The sequence below is a fragment of the Falco rusticolus genome, chromosome 4, assembly GCF_015220075.1.
Source record: "Falco rusticolus isolate bFalRus1 chromosome 4, bFalRus1.pri, whole genome shotgun sequence".
NCBI classification, from domain to species: Eukaryota; Metazoa; Chordata; class Aves; order Falconiformes; family Falconidae; genus Falco; species Falco rusticolus.
In genome coordinates this window covers 49870750-49884934 of record NC_051190.1, presented here as the reverse complement: position 1 = coordinate 49884934, position 14185 = coordinate 49870750, and the positions used below count along the sequence as shown (strand labels likewise).

Here is a 14185-nt window from a genome sequence, read left to right as displayed (position 1 = left end):
CCACAATAAGTTGTCACAACTGCAGGGAAACATGAAGCATATTCTTGCTGATGATAAACCCTTCGATGAATGATTGAGAGGACTGGGGATAACAGGTTGGTTAAAGACATTATTGATGGAAGGAATACGCTTTATTATAATCATTATTGTAATGCTTTTAGTTTTTAGATGTGCTTTTTCTTGTTTAAAGAGAGTAGTTTTTAACATAACCAGTCAGGCCTGGCTTGTGCAAAAATAAAAAGGGGGAATTGTAGAAGAATAGCTGCAGAAGCGTGGCCATAGAATCCCTGAAGATCTGCACAATCCAGGCCTGGTATTAGAATAGGCCTGTAATTAGAATTGTGCTGAAGTTAACAAGAAAATAGCCTTGAGCTATTCTTGAATCCTGAGACCAAGTAACTTTGTTGTGCTAACAGGCCCTGGCTGTAACAAGCTACAGCTGTTGGGAAGGCAGGTGCAAGGCCAAGGGAGATAGGGAGTTAAATGGGAATAAAGGGAGTAGCAAACCGCAAGGCTGAAACATAGCAACACAAATAGCTGCATGGATAGAATGCTTATTTTTAGTCATGATAATTAGGGGTGTGAGAACAGCGCGTGCTTAGGGACTAATAACCAATTATATTTTTGCTTTGGGAATATGCATGTGTATCGAGTCTATATAAGTAGTGTTAGAAGCTAATAAAGTTGAGCAAGATGCATAACTCATATTGAGTAATTTCTTGACTCCGGCAAACCCTTCTCCCAACAAGGCACAAAACTGGTTACCAGTTTCATGCTTCTAGAGCAAATTAGTAACTGCAACATCTTATCGCCTCGTCTCCTCTTGCAGCCAGAACATTTTCACTTGGAGACTTCTTTCTGCGTCGTTTATGTAATGGTATTCTTATCGTTATTTGTTCCTTCCCCAGATTGACTCCCTTGGTGAGAAGTCCTTTCAGTCATCAGTTCTGATGACTTGAGATGGTGGGCACTTGAGAACTAACCACATGAGAGGGTGGCCCAGCCTGACCCAAACCGCCAGCATATCCCTGTTAATGAGATCAGTTTGGAAATTCAGGAGTTTAGGCAGCAGGAGGGGATTGCACAGGGGCCATTTCCAGCAGCTCCTCTGGTGACACATGGCTGCAGAACGAGGCGTGCTGCCAGCCGCCCTTATGCATGATGAGAAGTTCCCGACGCAGAGCCACCCCACTCAGGCCACACAGGCGCTTGGCTGCCCGTCATCCTTTATTGCTGACGGCTGGAGATGCCTAACTTCCTGCTCGGTGGCCGGCGTGGTGGGGGTTTGGCAAGGGACCCCCAGTCCCGCTCAGCTGCCGTGGTGCTGGAGTCACTCCGAAGGGGCTGGACGAGGAGTCCTGGTGGTGCCTGGCAGAGCTGCCCATGGCATGAGGCTGGCCTGGCAGTACCTGGGGCCGAGAATCAGGGCTTAGCCCCCCTGCAGCCTCCAGGGCGGGTGCTGGCTGCGGGCAGCTCTGCCAGCCCAGGACGGGGCAGGCAGCAGGGGCACCTGCCCGGCCAGAGACACCCCAAAACGGGGTCCTGGCCCCCACCCTGAAGCAGACAGGCTGCAGTCCCACACTGGCCAGGGCTGCCCTGCCATAGCTCCCCACCTTGCTACAGCTCCAACGTGGGGACCAGCTGCCCCATCTGCCAGCCCTCCCCCTCCATCCTGTTTCACCCCTCCCCATCCCACTCCAGACCCCCTCCCACCCTGCCCGGCTGGGGGCACCGACCCTTGCTCACCCCCACCCACCGGCTTACAGAAGGGTGCCCTCTCCTCCGCAGTGCCCTGACAGGGCCATACCCAGCTGGCTGCACGAGGTCCCGCCCTGCAGGGCTGCGAGAGCAGGCAGCCGGTGTCCAGCACGTCCCTCTGCTGATCTTGGCCTTATCCATCAGGGATCCTGGCAGGAAACTGCAGCGGGAGATAGGCTGGGGGGAGCCAGGGGGAACACTGGCACCCCAGAGGTGCCCTGCCCACAATGACGTCCCCTTGGCTGTTGCTGGATCCCATCCCCAAGTGTACCCTGGCCGTACCCTCCTTGCCCACGAGCAGAGGAAGCTGCCTGTCCCGTCGGCCCCTGTAGGTGCAGCCGTCCTGGCCCAACAGCTCCACCTCGTCATTGTGCTGGGAGGGAGAGAGCAGCCTGGCTGACACATGGGGCTGAATTCAGCATCCCCAGGCAACCCTCCCACACCCAGCTCTCCCTGCAGAAACTGAGACTCGCCTACCTCCCAATGCTCAGCATCTCCCTCCCCGCCTTGATCACCCCCACCATGTCCCTACCTTTGTCATCCCTACCTGGATGGGCAGCTGGGTGTGGGGCTGGTGCAGCCGCGGGGTGCTGGGTGGTTGAGGCTGGAGGCTGGGCCAGTGCTGCAGCAGGGTAGTGAGAGTGTGCCGTCCGCCGCACTGCAGCGGCATGCTGGGGTGCCGGTGTTCAGGCATCTGCTCCCTGTGGGATGGGGCACGGTGATGTTTGGCGCCTGGCACCGTGGCACCCCGTGCTTCACCCTATGACACCTATGAATCTCCGTGACAGCTCTCTGGGATAATAGCGACATTGGTCATAAACACTGAGGTCGCTTACAAAGAAGTCGTATCGCCTTGCGGGTCAGAGTCCCCCCAGGATATTTGAAGCGCACAATTGTCCAATCCATATGCTGTTACGCGGATGCCCAGAGCCCAGATTTTGCCTCACGCTCAGGTGAAACTTTGTTGGACTTTGTTTGCTGGATTTTGCCTCTGTCCAGTTTTGTTTGCAGGGTCTGGTTTAGGTATTGAGTGTTTATGATTTTGAAACTTTGTACACATGGGATCTGGTCATTCTGCTAGAGGGAGTTGGTTCTTCAGAGTTCTTTTGGGTTGTTTATTAAGATGCTGGAGCAAGTTTTGGGGTGACCCCCCACTCAGACAAAATGGGCCGAATATTGTCATCACTGGTGGCCCTTGTATACCTTAGGTGATCAAGAGAAATGGCCTAGGAAAGGGAAGCATAATCTCCAATACAGCATGGCAGTTCATGTTCTTTTGGTACATGCAAAGGACAATGGGAAGAAGTCCCATAAGTGGGTTTGGTTTTTTGGCCTTGAGAAACAATCATGGAACAAGAAGTAAATATACACTCATGATACTTGATGGTAATGTATTAATAATGATGGAGGGGAAGATAATTATTAATTGCCTTGGTGTTGTTCTGCTTGTAGTGTTGGGAAAAGGAGTTTGAAAGGGGAGAATGAAGAAGAGGATGTGCAATTTCTGGTTTCAGGGCAGTGTTGCTGGTAATAGGGAGAGATTTTTGCTGAAGGTAAAAGAATGGTGTTGGGGAAAGCTCAGGAAGAGGATGCGAGGATAAATGCCTTTCGCTGCTTTGTTTGTGGGGCAGTCAGCTCCAGATAGAAGAAGAAAGATGCAAAAAGGTCGCTGCTATGTGTGGAAATGTTTGTAACTCGATTGCTAGAAACTGCTTAAAAGGTTTATAATAACTGAGAGGAATTGGGGGGGGGGGGGGTGTTGGGGGGGGTTGTGTGGTAGAAAAAGAAAAAAAAAAAAGAGCAAATAAAAAGAAACAAAATGCCCCAGCTTTGGCACTTACCCAAATCCAAAGCTCATCTCAGGAAGGAGTTTCCCGAGAGGACGAGAACGTGGAAGAGGACAAAGAGGAGGAAATCTAAGGACTAGAGTCCCTCTGGAGAAAGATCAGTGTGTGATTTGAGAGGAAAAAGAACACGGGGAAAATAGATGACTAAGGAAACAATCAACTAATGAGATACCCCCACCTGCATCTGTTGCAGAGGCAGATCTGCCTGTGATTGGTACAGAAGATTCAGATTGATGGGAACAGGGGTCTGAAGGAATTATACTTACTGCCCAGCTGAAACCCTGGCTTCAGTTAAGCTGGGGAGTGAAACAGTGACTTTCTTAGTTGGTACAGGAGCAAGAGTCTGTGCTAAGAGCTGTAAAGGACCTACGAGGAAGTTGTCTATGTCAGTGATTGCTGCCATAGGAAATTGAGAACCCAGACCTTTCTTTACACATGAATGATCATCCATGGCAGAATGTCCCCTGCCTCTGATGGGAAGAGGCTTATGGAAGGAACTGGAGCACAGATAACTTTTGATCAGAATGAAGGTGGGGTACATATTCCACAACAGAATGCCTGGAAGGCACAGTTATATCTGGAATATTACTCGATAACGAAGAAAGCTGACTATAAGGCAGAGGAAATGGAAGCCCTCTCTGAAATCATGAATACAGCGATTCCTTTGGTCTGGGGAACTGAGCAGCCTGGAAGAGCTGAATCAGCAGAACCAGTAAGTGTGGAACTGAACGTGGGAGTTGAAACTCCCCAAAGATCTTTCTCAGCTGGGAAAAACCCCGACCAAAATAAGAAACACTACTTGGGATTGGGTTGGGGTTTGATGGCAATGTTGTGGTGTCAGTCACAGAATTCAAGTCTGGAAGGTTAGCCTCATGCTGATAAAGCTTCTGGCTGGCTTGTGATGGGCAGCTCTAGGCGGTGGTGGGAAGCCAAGTGGGAAGAGTGAATGTTGTGAGCCCTGCACCTGAAACAGCCAGCAAAGAGTAGGAAAAATTTCTCCTGATGCTGCTGAGGGCTTGCTTATCTTTTGTCTTCATTCTTCACCTTTCTGTCCTTTTTTCTTTAATCTTCTGGCCACCAGAAGCCTCTTGCTTCTGTCTTTTAGCGTTTCTTTCCACTTGTGCTGTCACCCCACCCTGCACAGCCAAGTTCTCCCTTCCTGGGCTTTTGGTTTTCACTTGCTGGCCAGAGCCTGCAAACTCAGAGTAATCTGGCACATGTTGGACAAGGGAGCATTTCTCATGCTGCCGCTGACCTGCTCATCCACTGAACAGCAGAGCAGATGCTCTGTGGTCGCTTCAGCAACATGCACTTCCTCTTCCTCCAGAGAGGGGATGGTGAAGCCTTTGACTCCTGTGAGAATCCTTAGGGGATGTCTGCCGGTTGGTTGGCCTCAAGAGGGGCCACAAGGCCAAACTTTACTTTGTGTTGAGCGTGCATAAATGCTTTCCTTTCTTTCTGGCCAATTTTTTAAAGAATGGGTAGAACACACACACACACAGGCAGGCAATTGAGTGGAAGCATGCAAGTGCCTTTGGGCCAAAGGATGGCAATCGCTTCAGCCCATCTCTGCGTGTCAGCACATCTCCACCTCACCAGCGCTGAGCGGCTGCAGCCATCACTGCTCCCAGCCCTCGGCCATGGGGCCAGCCGGCACCAGTGCCATTACCAACGCCACTGTCAACGCCAGAAGCACCTCTGCCCCTGTGCCACTGCACCATCAGCGCTGGCAGCTGGTCCGGGCGCTCCTGACCTGTCTCCTGCATGGGGGCAGTGCCCAGCAGACCCGCTGGCACATGGTGGTGGTGATGCGGGGCCAGTGCTGCTGTGGGATGGCCAACCTCCCGCTGCGGGCTGGGGCCGGCCAGTATCCAGGGAGTATGCCCACAGCCAGCGGGGCTTCGTGGTGCCATTGCGATGTCACTAGTGACGTGAGCCACTCTTTTCACCATCTCTTCTTTCTCTCCCGTCCTTCCCAAGGCTGAATCCCTTAATTAGGAATCTCTTCAGTCATCAATTTTGACAACTTTACAAGGGGTCAGCTTGACCTCACCTTTGTGCACACAAGTCTTACACATGCAGTTCAACACAAAATGAGAGTTTAGCACTCACTCAGAGGGCCCTAATTTGGGAGTTTATATGACAGAGACAGTGCTGCCTCCCTGCCCACCCGGTGATCTCTGCTGCAGAGTTGCTTTGGGTTTCCTTGCCCACTCTGTTACGGAGCAGCCAGAGCCAGCAGGCTTCTGAACACTGTGGGATTTCTCCTTTCAAGTCTGGTTGATCTGAATGAGGTGGGCACCTGGAGGGCTGCTCCTATGCTAACCTAAATAGAACTTCCCATGTGCGTGCAGCTGCATTCCAAAGAGCCAGACACGCACATACACACAGAGAGAGTGCCACAATGAATGTGAAGGGCAAAACAGATTGACACAGACAAAGCAATGCCTTGACAAGTATCCCTGCAGATGTAACCACTGCTTACATCCATGTGAATGCAGTCCATGTGGGGCCTTCTAGAAGCAGTCCCAGGAGCAGCATGTGCTACACTTGAAGACACCTTAGCACTTAAGTAGTGGTAGGCATCTGCTAGCTGCGTGCCTCCTGCAGTAGGTTTCTGGTGTTGAATTTCTCTTTCCTAGGAGTCATACTGTATGTCTTGTTCTCTGTAGCCTTGGCAGCAGATGTCAGAGTTCAGATAAACTCCACCTGTGAGCTGTCATCTCAGTTGTTATCTGGTGTACTGATGCAGTGTCTTACACTAGAGGATAGGCACCTCCTCATCTGTGTCTGAAGGCCTTTGCTAATTCAGAGTACTACTCCTGTGCAAACAGAAGGGTTTTGAGGGAAAGGTGGGGTTTATACTCCTGGCATAGAGGCACTGTAGATCCACTGTTACAGTGTCAGCCCTCAAACAGAATGTGCTGGGAAGGCGTTGTGCTTGCTCCTCAGTAGTACCACTGAGCAGCGTCTAACTTGCTTTCCCTGGCTCTGTTCCTGTGGATCTGCCAGTGCAGGCAAGGCTTTTCACAGATGCTTGGTTCTTCTGCTGCAGGCTTCAGCGACAGTTGCCATCCCCAAGGAACACCACCATTTTGTCATTGGAAAGAATGGTGAGAAGCTGCAGGACCTGAAGCTCAAAACTGCAAGCAAAATGCAGATCCCCCACCCAGATGACCCCAGCAACCAGATCAAGATTAGCGGCACTAAAGAAGGGATTGAGAAGGCCCGGCACGAGATCCTGCTTATCTCTGCTGAGCAGGTACCTCTGTACTGTGATCTCTCTCATGGCATTAGCTGGTCAGCTATTTTGCTTCCCCATGGTATAGTCGAAGTTTGTAGCCACCATGGCTACAGTCAATGGCTAATGTTAGCCTGAATGGAGACGTATACTGTGCCACTGGCTGTATGAGCACCACCGCCATGTCCTGCAACTTCTTGTGCTGTGTTTTGTCCATCTCTGAAGTCAAAACAAGCATTTGATAGTTGAAGTGAAGCGTCTTAGGTGCCAGCTGAGATAAGGCAGGAGATCACAGGGGTGAATATCGTAAATAAGGAGCAGTAGCAGCAACTGTATTTGTAGATTGAAAGAGGTGGAGATCTACAAGCCCGCAAACTGAGAAGGTTGCTTGGGCCAGAGTGTCAGGCAAGACAGCCCTGGGAACTTAGCTGTGCCTGGCAGAGACTGTAATATAGAGGGCAGTTCCCACCAAGGTCTGTTGTGGGCTCTTCCAGGATAAGCATGCTGTGGAGCAGCTGGACATGGAGAAAGTGTACCACCCTTTCATTGCTGGCCGTTACAACAAGCTGGTGAGTGAGCTCATGCAGGACACAGGGACATGCATCAACATTCCTCCACCCAGTGTCAACAAGACAGAGATAGTCTTCACCGGAGAAAAGGAGCAGCTAGCCCAGGCTGTGGCTCGAGTTAAGAAGATCTATGAGGAGAAGGTATGGATGGTCCATAAAGCTTCCCACCTTCCCCTGGCACCTGCTCCTAGGCACTCTTCCCTTCTTGTTCTACTTTTGCGCATCCCTCTGTTGCATCTGGCTCAGCAGCCCTTGTAGTACATGACCCCGAATCTTACTGTTTCCTCACTCGGCAGAGTGGGAGCTGGGGAGATAGTATCAGGGAGGTGACAGATTTCTCGCTTTTCTGTATCGTGGGAATTAGTAGGCCACCAAGTGCTCCCCTGGCTCTTGTTCACACCAGTGCTACTAAGGAAGGATAGAAGTGTGAAGTCTACAGTGGTGGCCAGCTGACAGTGTCAAAGTTGCTACATAAGTAGAAGTTGTTGAAGAGTGAATGTCACTCCAGTTTATTTCCCACAGCCAACGCTGCTGTGAATATCCTTGTTGTGGGCTGTTGGGCTGTTTTTCCTCGTGGTTAGGTCTGCATTTGTACCAGTCTGGATTTCAACAGGGATAATCAGCTTATAGCCTGCATAGTGTTGCATTACAGCACTGCCTGGGAGACGGCTGGGAGTTGAACCCTGTTGTGCAACAGGGGGGATGGGGACAATGACATGCCTGTGTGCGTTTGTGGTCTCTTCCATGTCGTGTCCCAGGGAGCTTGACACAGCATGCTAGTTTTGTACTTCCCCTGTGAATTTTTGAGCACAAGGCTTTCTGTAGGCAGAGGTCCAAGGGGTGCTAGGGTACTGCCAAGCCCCTGTGCTCAGCTTGGCTTTGCTCTTTGCTGGGTGCAGAGTTTGACTGCATCTTGTGCCTCTTCCTTTCACTCTTGTCCTTCCCCACTCCCTTGTGATTGATGCCTCAGTGTCTCTGCCCCTACAGAAGAAGAAGGCTACTACCATTGCAGTGGAGGTGAAGAAGTCCCAGCACAAGTATGTCATCGGCCCCAAGGGGAATTCCCTGCAGGAGATCTTGGAGAAGACTGGAGTCTCTGTCGAGATCCCACCCACTGACAGTAGCTTGGAGATGGTGATACTGCGAGGAGAGCCTGAAAAACTTGGGCAAGCATTGACTGAAGTCTATGCAAAGGTACTGACAAGATGGGCTAGGCCTTCTTTGAAGGTCCCATGAAGATACATTTGTGAGCACTGACAGGTGTAGTGGGGGTGGACTCTCTTGGGCCATTAGAGGTGCAGCTTAGAAGTCAATACCGGAGGTGCAGCATGGGAATTGAAACGGAATTGTTGTGAAGGCCTCTTCCAGTTTGTCCATCAAACAGCTTCTCTGTTTTTCTGTCTCTCAGGCCAACAGTTTTACCATCTCCTCGGTCTCTGCCCCCTCTTGGCTTCATCGTTTCATTATTGGAAAGAAAGGGCAGAACCTGGCCAAAATAACTCAGCAGATGCCAAAGGTATGGATGAGCTGGTTAGCTTAGCACCCCCAGTGTAGAAAATGGTTTAGTCCAGATCACTCGTCACGGAAGAGAGAGATGTATTCTAGCATGGGTAAAACCAGGGGGAAATGGCACAGATTTTTGCTATTAAAGGGAACCCTCTCTTTTACTGCTGCAAACACTGCTCATCCTATGTTATTGTCCTGGGTTGAGCCCTTCCAAGGAAGCTTTATGTGGTGCTGTTTTGAGAACTGATGTAGTAGGATACCTGGAAATGCCAACTGCAACAAGGCTTCTCCCTGGTGAGTTAGATGGTATCTAGATAAAGGCTAGATGAGTAACTTCTCCAAAGCCCTTGCAGACTCCGAGACAGCACCAGAGCCTTGGGCTCTAGGCACTGCCATATGGCCAAAATTGTTAAGTTACTGACTCATAAAATTGTGGGCATTTTGTTTGGGTTTTTTGGGAAGGAGCGCGTCTCTTAGTGGCAGGGATCAATGGTGTAGGCCTGACCAACAGCATTGGCCTGGCTTGGATCTTGGAAAATTCTTAAGAGATTCATCGTCTTTCATCTCAAGGTTCACATCAAATTCACTGGAGGAGAGGGTAACATCACTTTGGAAGGACCTACAGAAGATGTGCACGTGGCTCAGGAACAGATTGAAGTCATGGTCAAGGATCTGGTAAGCTGGAGTTACTAGTTCCAGTAAGAAACTGGGGGAAGAAGGGGCAACAGAGCAGAGGTGATGAGGGGTTTATCGCATCCATATGATGTCTTGACATGCTTAATCGAACTTGCAGAAGACAAATTGTGTGGCAGGTGGATGACACCCCTTGGTTATGAAACTCATCCATAGCATTCTTGAAAAGTCAGCATTAAATTTTTTTGGTGCAGAGAAGGAAGGATTCTCTTTGTTATAGCTGGAGAGGCATATAAGTAAGTCTTTTCAAGGTTTCATGAGCACAATGCTCTCTTCTCAAACCAGAGGAATGCTTGTGCTCTGCTTAAGAGCAGGAGAAGTGCTTGTAGCTGATTGCTGGTGTGTCAGTGCCAATACGGGCAGTAGGCAGTTACTTAGGGCACGAGACAGAAGCAGTGGCCTACCCTACCTGGCCCTATACAATTCTTTTTAGATCAACCGGATGGATTACGCAGAAATCAATGCTGACCACCAATTCCACTGACACCTCATTGGCAAGAATGGAGCTAACAGTAAGTGGAGTGCCTTTCTAGTCCTTCCCATGCTCACACTCTGTGTTTAGTAGATCGTATCAGGGGCTCTGTAGCTCACCCAGTGTGCTGTCTTCATCACATTTCCTCTGCTTTTCTGGAGCGGTGGTGGTACAAGGAGAGAAATGGGCCATGAGGCCTTGCGATGGCTTTAATGTGTGAAAGTATCTTGGGAGCTTGAACAGTAGCGGAATTGCTTTAACGTGTCCTGGAGGAAATTTGTTGATTATTTTTTTTTAAGCATTGCTCTGTGTGAATTACATTTTAGCAGCCAGCTGTGGGTGGTGGAAATCTGCTTGGTGAGCTTCTCTCTGTAGAGGAATGAAGGCAGTGGGTTGATTAGCATTGATAACATGCAGCTGTGGCCTTGCCTCAGAGGCAGTGGGTTGATTGACACGGATGATGTGCAGGTGTAGCTGGTTCCCACTAAGTGGTTAAATAGCCCTGTGGATTGGGGGGTGGGGAAGATGAAGCAGTGTGGTCTGATCTCTGGAGGAAGGTGATATAGCACTGACAGTAGAGTATGACCAATGATAAGGCCTTGCTTGCTGTCTACTGGTTTGATTGTGCTGCAACATCTTCCCCAGCAAAGAATCTGGGGTAGAAATGAATGGTTACCTTCTGCTCTAAATGTGATACTGTTTGGGGAAGAAACATGCCTCGCTCTGACAAGTGAGCAATTGGCTCTGTAGATGCCACAGTATTTACTTGTACAGGTTCTTGTATGGCACAGATCTGCTCTCACTGAACTCCAGGGTGAAGAGGCAATTTCCCCTGTCTCAACCCTACCCCACTGAGCCCTTCTCAGAGGTGGGTTTACTTCTTCAGCAGCCTCTGAGCAGTGATAATCAAGGTGCTTTGCTTGTAAGTCTTTGCCTAGCAGACCGCGTCACCACAGTCCTTGCCTTGAAGTTAACAGGATCAAGGACCTCTACAAGGTGTCTGTGTGCATTCCCCCAGGCAATGAGAAGAGCAACCTGATCAGAGTTGAAGGAGACCCACGGGGGGTCCCACAGGCCAAGAAAGAGCTGCTGGAACTCTCTTCCTGTAAGGTAAGTGGGTAGGATGTGATGTCTGGGAGACTGCAGGGTTTGGGCTCTCGTGTTCCCTTGTAACCTTCAGGTGCAAGTGTGTGCCCCTTGCCCACCGAGCACTTGGATCTCATGACAAGTGCAAGTTCCTCTTCACAAATGTCTTCCTCTGTTCCCTCGGGTAGCCCTTCTCTGTCAACCTAGAGTGAATTTTGTCTAGAGAAAAGAGGGACAGTGCTGGCAAACTGTCGGGCAGCAAACCGGTAAGTAAAAGTATATGGCTCTCCAGCTGAACACTCAGTGTGAGCTCTGTTCCCATCAGGAAAATGAACGCACAGCGGACCTAATCATTGAGCAGAAATTCCACCGGACCATCATTGGGCAGAAGGGTGAGCGGATCTGGGAAATCTGGGAGAAATTCCCAGAGGTAAGGCTTTTTAGGAGATGAGGAATCCAGAGGGGTTATTTCCTACATGGCTAGTAGGCCTATTGTCACTGAAGTTGTAACTTTAGTGGCTCTGTAGCGCAAGTGTCTGAGAAGATGGTTCTTTTAGCCAGAGGCCGCTAACACGGTTCCCCTTTTCTCAATGGGAAAAGGGGATGTGTAGGATCCCCCCAACCTTTGCATGTCTGACACAAGGGTTCTTGCATTTGCTTGAATTGACTGTAAATGACCACCTCCTGCAGGTTATCATCAGCTTCCCAGACCCTGCACACGAGTGACATCGTCCAACTTAGAGGTCCCAAAAATGAGGTGAAGTGCACAGAGTACATGCAAAAGATAGTGGCAGACCTGGTAAGGAGGTCTTCTGTCTGCTGTTCCCTCCTACATGCCTGGATAACCCTGGGGCAAAGCAGAGCTCTGCTGGCTTGGGTAGAGCTAAAACACCTCAAGAGGAGGGAGCTGTCAACGCTGTTTCGGCTGAATAGAGGTGGGGGGTAGTACCTGTTATGTGAAGGCTATAGGAGAACGTACTTGCCTTTGTTTATTCCTACAAGTCTCTCAGAACCTCCTGGGGTCTAAGCCTATTGTCAAAAGCTTGTTTATCAGAGTTCCTGAAGGTAAGCCTCACTTGCCACAACAGTGTAATCTTCAGTTCTCCCTTCCTTTCTCCCTTGGGTTGAAAACAGCTTTTCTATTTCTGTCCCCATCTGCAAACAGTTCCACAAGAAAAGAGGCGCCAACATCAAGAAGGTGAACTATCTTTCCTAACTCAAGTGCTTGTGATGATCACTGCCTGCAGCAAAATCCCACTGGATGCGCTCTCCTGCTCATTGGTGATGTCAAATATGGCCTGCAAGGGCTTTTTTTTTTTTCTGACATGGGACATTTCTGAGATCTTTTTTTCCTTTGTGGCAGATCCATAAAGAAAGCAACACCAAAATTGATCTCCCAGCAAAGAGCAGCAACTCAGAAACGACTGTTATCACAGGCAAGAGAGCAAACTGTGAGGCTGCTCACCACAGGATTCTTGTCATCCAGAAGGAGCTGGTGAGTGAAGCAACTGGCCTTTTGCGGTTGAGGGACTGGAGAATCTTGCTAGAAGACACAGATACAGATGTGGTTGTAATGGGTGAGGGCAGGGAGGAGACAAATGTGTCAGTCAGTTCTTGACTCGTAAACTGAAGTTTGTGACTGCTCCTGTCAGGAGTAGCCAGTCTCAAAGCCCTCTGCTCAGGCATTTCTTCCAGATCTATAAAGATCCTAGCAAGGTGGGAGAGGGTAAGCAAAGTGGGTGCAAACACATTTCTGCAGCTTGACTCAAGAGGCTGGTGCTGTCCTCTCTTAGGCCAACAGCACAGAGGTGGAGGTCTCTTCCTTCCAAACTGCACAATTCCCTCATTGTTGCCAAAGGCTGCTTCATCCGCTCCATCGTGGAGGAGTGTGGTGGAGTCCACATCCACTTCCCCACCAAGAGCTCTGGCAGTGACACTGTGACCATCAGGGCCCCAGCCCAGGGTGTGGAGAAAGCCAAGAAACAGCTGCTGCACCTTTGAAAGAGAACAAGGTCTTAATAAATAAATAAATAAATGGCAATGCTCTGTTTGTGTTGAAAGGAATGTACTCTGAATTAGAAAAGATAAGGTGGGCACCTGAAGGAGAGAAGACCAAGTCAGGAAATAGTTGAAGAAAGAAAATGGAAAGGTCTATTCCACCTAGATCCCCCCCCCTATTATGAATGGAATGATTGGGTGTCCAAATCAAATGACTATGTATGTAAAGATGTTGTGTAACCTCTCAGGAAAACTGTATAAAATACCTAACTTTTCACTGAAAACTTGGGAGCTAGTTTGTCGGGTGCGAATCGGCTAGCTCCCTGACGTTGCACGAAATAAATAACTTTGCTGCTTAAAGACAAAATTGGTCTGTGAGCAGTTACTCTGTGCCATTTTGGCATCAATTTGGCGAGCCAGGCAGGAGAACTCTCCGCCACTGCTGGAATCCAGGGGCCTGGGGACCCTCGGGGCCCTCAACTAGATCTTCTGTTGGTGAGTCCCCTACAACTGGACTTCTCACACAAGTGGACAAGGACTTCTACGCAGCATTAAAGGTATTTATATTTATTCTTTGTTTTGAATATTTGATTGTCTTAAGGTCTAGGAAGCTGAGAACTTCATTTAGGGTGTCTTAAGATTTGGGGAATTCCTAGAATGTAACAACTGACATGGCGCTCTGTGTCTTGTTTGTCTGTGTTGTCCTGTTACATGTTCAAAATTAGTTATGAATTGTGAGTAAAAAATATTCTAGTAATTCTAGGTGAATAGCTGAAAACTTAACATGCTGCTTAGGGCCAGAAAAAATGAGAACTTGGGTTTTGGCAGTTGTTCATTGAAACATGTACTTTGTGTGCTAACGCAAACTGTCAGTGTTCCTAGAGTTGTATGTAAGTGCACAGTACCTTGTAACATACTGCCTGCGTGGCTGAGGGCTGCCCGGCGAGTGTGATTGTAAAAGAAGAGACTCGAACTCTTACGGGTTACTCTAGGTTTGCATGTTTTAATCGGTCCA

General features: G+C 49.3%; 2 protein-coding genes across 6 annotated transcripts; one reads left to right on the top strand and one right to left on the bottom strand.

Moving 5' to 3' along the window:
- Positions 1-1269: 1269 nt before the first annotated feature.
- Positions 1270-5027, bottom strand: LOC119145950 (glutamine-rich protein 2-like). Of its 5 annotated transcripts, XM_037382809.1 has the most exons (4): positions 4861-5027; positions 2306-2459; positions 2041-2131; positions 1270-1918 (listed from the first exon to the last, which is right to left on the bottom strand). In XM_037382809.1, exons 1-4 carry the CDS (start codon positions 4911-4913, stop codon positions 1899-1901), a joined length of 318 nt encoding a protein of 105 aa, XP_037238706.1. In that variant the 5' UTR covers positions 4914-5027; the 3' UTR covers positions 1270-1898. The 5 variants fall into 5 exon arrangements, 4 of the variants coding, with proteins under 4 accessions (XP_037238706.1, XP_037238705.1, XP_037238703.1 ...); XM_037382808.1 differs by having other exon boundaries at positions 1270-2131; XM_037382806.1 differs by lacking the exon at positions 4861-5027 and having other exon boundaries at positions 1270-1409; positions 1757-2131; positions 2306-2627.
- Positions 5028-5245: 218 nt separating this feature from the next.
- LOC119145894 (vigilin-like) lies at positions 5246-13173 on the top strand. Its single transcript, XM_037382683.1, is given in 15 exon segments — positions 5246-5536; positions 6661-6867; positions 7341-7556; positions 8403-8609; positions 8824-8931; positions 9492-9596; positions 10048-10126; positions 11057-11196; positions 11498-11602; positions 11863-11891; positions 11893-11970; positions 12295-12370; positions 12536-12667; positions 12966-12991; positions 12993-13173. Coding segments are annotated over 15 exon segments (1980 nt in total).
- The last annotated feature ends 1012 nt before the right edge of the window (positions 13174-14185 follow it).

Bases quoted from the DNA above. Each gene is read 5' to 3' on its own strand.
- LOC119145950 (XM_037382806.1), bottom strand. From the start codon at position 2,568: ATGTCGCTATTATCCCAGAGAGCTGTCACGGAGATTCATAGGTGTCAT. The intron at 2,132-2,305 runs GTAGGGATGACA...TCTCCCTCCCAG, and splicing joins ACACCCAGCTGCCCATCCAG to CACAATGACGAGGTGGAGCT. The intron at 1,410-1,756 runs GTGGGTGGGGGT...TCTCGGCCCCAG, and splicing joins GGGCACCCTTCTGTAAGCCG to GTACTGCCAGGCCAGCCTCA.